The following is a 3921-nucleotide window of genomic DNA, read 5'->3' on the forward strand; positions in this document are numbered from 1 at the left end:
CCCTGTCCCTAACCCTAACCCTATCCCTAACCCGCGTGTGCAAATGAATACGTGTTTAGGGTTAGGGTTAGGGTTAGGATCGACCACTCACGACTAGCTAGCGCGGACGCGTGACTGCGCGACTGCGCGTTCGGGTCCGCACTGCTTTAGTAGTACCAAATTCTGGTATAATCGTAATCTACACCATTTGAAAAAGTATTTAAAGAAATTTTCACTTCAGAAATATTCAGTTTTCTGAAAGTTAAAAAATAAACAAAGTTGATGGGGACACGTTTGTTTAGGTATATCGTGAAAAGGGACAACTCTTGAAATAATTATCACCTCCTGATGGGGAAAAAAGACACGAATTTGGAAGGGTTTATTCTTCTTCATTTTATAATATTCCCGTGTTTCATTCAACGGGAATTACCATTCTGATAGAACTTTTTTCCTCAAAATTTTCAATTCTTAAAAATGTTTGCCTATCAAATCCAGGTTCTTTCCCTTCTCCATAAGGTATTAATGACTATTCCGAAATTCCCCCACGAAAGACTTTACATTTGCTTGTATAAACCAACAAAGACAGAGAATATAAAGCATAAAAATGAAAGACTGGAATCGAACCGGAAGTAGAATAACTTAACAGGAAGTAAAAGAAAGTAACCGGAAGTAGTACTAAGCTCCATTTGTATACAAATGTTATTCGTTTCCTGTTGAAAGCCAAACTTTCTTGGGAAACTAATTCCGTAATATGTCTGCAGCACATCGAAATGCTCTCAAGCGAAGTGTGTTCATGGCGAAAAACATAAAATCGGTTCGATCTGTAACCTTCGATTATTTTTTGATTCTTGACTTTGAAGCTACATGTGACAACACAAGAAAAATGCATCCCCAGGTAACCATGTGTTCGATTTTTATTTTGTAATCATAGCCAATATTGATTGATTCTGAATATGTTTGATTTCCTTATTTATTGTAAACTGCTGTTCTGGGTTATAATAAACGAGTGTCTACAGAACAAGGGATATGGTAGAAATGTGTTTCATATGATAGGGGAGACAACACTACCAGCATGGTTATTCGACGTGCTAAAAATAGCTCCCTATACCCTTCAAAAGAAAGTACCCTACTGTCTAATGCAGTCCTGAATAAAAATACAACAAATAAGGGAAGGATGATTACTGGTCCGCTTTGATCAAAGCTGACATATTCTTCTGGTGTGTATTTCTAATTTCCCGATTTAAATTTTACGGACTTTTACGTCTTCGAAATGTTAAATTATAATTTTCAATTATGTAATTAGACTAAACAGAAATGTAATCAATGAGTATAATTTTAAAGCGTACGTTATTTATTCGTGTCTAAGTCGCACTATTTTGCAAGTTGAAGGTTAAGACATTTTGCACAAAGACTTGGGGCCAATGCCTAAATTAGGGGTAGCTACTGGTTGCATTTGTTAACCTCAGCAGTATTTAATGTGTCCTCTCTGTAATTTTTGTCCAAGAGAATCTGACGCGAACTTTTTAGTGGTGTGGCCACGCTGAAACGAACCATGAGTAAAAGATAATGAAATGTTCCTCTCGATATATTTTTGATTTTGATGGAACATAAACGCTGCTTAGGTTCTTGGAATTAGTTCCTGATGGGAAGAACCATACTCGTTCTTCGCATTTTTTTTTTTTTCAACAGAATTCAGTTCATGTCCAAAACATCTGGAATTGATCAACAGGGGCGTAGCTGGGGTAAAAGGCGCTTAGGGCAAGCATCAAAATTGTTCCCCCCTCCCACTCCAACAAAATGTAACTCTCATAAAAATGACTTAATTAGAAAATTGCGCCCCTCCCCCTCAAAGTGGCGCCCAGGACATGTGCCCTGCTTGCCCCACCCTTGATCAAGTATCTCACCCTCCATTGAGGACATCTACTAACCACATCTTTCTCTAAAGTCATCTTTCTCATCGTATTCAAGGCCCTCAATTCTTGAATCTTACACTTCTCCCACCTCACTGACGCAGGAACCAAATCGTCTGCCATTCTAAACTTTCTTCTCAAATTAATTATTCTTACATCTTAAAAGTGTGAGAACGAAATTTTCCTAGGGTGGGCAAACCCAAGTCCAACTCAGGATGTTCAAACTGTTTTCATTACTCCCACAAAACTGTCCGATGAACGGGAACGTGAAACTCCGAGTAACAGTCTTTTGTTATATTTCTGCTGCTTACGTTCTCAAATCCCTCGCAATAGGTGAAAATCCGTGTAGTAGAAACAGTACTGTACTGTATTTTTTTAAATCATTTTTATAATTTGTATGTATTTATTTTATTACAAATGCAAAACAACACCACGGAGGAATCGACGTAAGTTTAAATAATAAACCGTGATATGGCGAGGGATGACTGTATACACACGTACGCCCGCACACACACACACACACACACACACACATACACACACACATACACATAGTGCACATTGCCTAAACTGCATTTCAAAGAATACTCTTCCTGTTCAGTTACTCTGCGAGTTTGTCAGTATTGGGGTCTATCAGTGTAAGGGAGGTAATTCTGTCCACGGGTCGTAATTCGGCGAAGTCGACATTTCAATAAATAACGGTGACTATCTTAAATTTGTTTCAAACACCAGCTTAATTAATTAATGAAAGCTAAATTATTTTACAAGATCCATCTAAATTCTTGGTTATTTCAGAACTGATTTCATCGTATAATTATATATTTCATTAGGAAAATGGTTACTGAATAGGGAAACTTTATTTTGCATAACAGACAGGATTTCTTTCATCTTTCAGTCACTGAAACTTTTCAGAATAAAGAGGAATGCTTATCAGGTATTCAGGATTAACTCTGTTTAAAAATGGATTTCTGTTCTTTCTTGTAGGAAATCATAGAATTCCCTGTTTTGAAATTGAATTCTAAAACACTTGAGACTGAAGCCAAATTCCACAGATACATTAAACCTCAAGTCAACCCTATTTTGACGCCTTTCTGCACTGAGGTAAGAATTCTATTTTAATATCTAATAAATCTTGTTGGAATTGTTATCTAACAAACCACATTTTTTTGGAGAATTCATAAAACTAGACATAAGTTTCATAAACTGCAAAATATAAATATCCACACGACCACACTTGAAACGTACCTGTTATAACTCCTCATCTCAATTTGAATGTACATGAAAGTATTTAGGATGCCCAAACTTATTTCTGCAGATGTGCTTAGCACTGATGCTGATCAGTTTAATCAATAAGTGTAGGAGCGAGGTAAATGCAGTAAAAATAGGGGGTGGTCAGTGGGGCCTCATTTAAGTGGCCCTTCAGAAATTGAACCTCCTTACAATACTCCCTGGGAGTTCATGCTATGAAATTCATTATCATTGCTCTGATTTGGTCGCCAATGCCATGTATTTAGTTTAAAATGCTGTAAAAATAGGGGTGCCAGTGGGGCCCCAATACAGCACAGTTTCCCCCTGCCAAATTGGTTGTCAACCCAAGGGCTATTTTAAAAGACATTTCACATGCTTTCATAATATTTATTATTTTGTTTTCTTTCTATCTTCAGCTGACTGGAATCATACAAGATATGGTCAGTAACGAGGCATCTCTCAGTGAGGTTCTTAAGGTATTCAAATGCTTTTTTCTTTCCAATTATGTTAATCACTAAGTAAAATTTATTGGGTTTTTTTTGGCGGGGTGGGGGGTTACAGTTTCTATTCAATTTCATCTCCATTGATTTCCTCATTTGCTTCCATCAGGAATATTTAAACAAAATCTCATATTGCTTCTTTTAGAAAGCAACTTGCATTGGGGTTAGAAGGGGCAGCAAGCTGTGGGGACCCTGCCAGAGCAGATGGTGATGCTTGGCCCCATCCTCTGGCTCACCAGCACCTGTCAAACCATCCAATCCATGCCAGCAGGAAAAGCAGATGT

General features: G+C 37.5%; 1 protein-coding gene across 2 annotated transcripts in view; it reads left to right on the plus strand.

Annotated features, from left to right (window-relative positions):
- The first annotated feature begins 204 nt into the window (after positions 1-204).
- The window catches only part of LOC106872591 (ERI1 exoribonuclease 3), a 13970-nt gene continuing 10253 nt past the window's right edge, over positions 205-3921 (plus strand). Inside the window, exons 1-3 of one of the 2 annotated variants that reach the window (XM_014919627.2) lie at positions 205-874; positions 2874-2990; positions 3554-3613. In XM_014919627.2, coding sequence (XP_014775113.1) covers positions 731-874; positions 2874-2990; positions 3554-3613 — 321 coding nt within the window. In that variant the 5' untranslated portion in view covers positions 205-730. The remainder of the gene's footprint in view (positions 875-2873; positions 2991-3553; positions 3614-3921) is intronic. The other variant, XM_014919635.2, reaches the window with a different exon arrangement.

This window comes from Octopus bimaculoides, chromosome 8 (genome assembly GCF_001194135.2).
Source record: "Octopus bimaculoides isolate UCB-OBI-ISO-001 chromosome 8, ASM119413v2, whole genome shotgun sequence".
In the NCBI taxonomy this organism is placed as follows: Eukaryota; Metazoa; Mollusca; class Cephalopoda; order Octopoda; family Octopodidae; genus Octopus; species Octopus bimaculoides.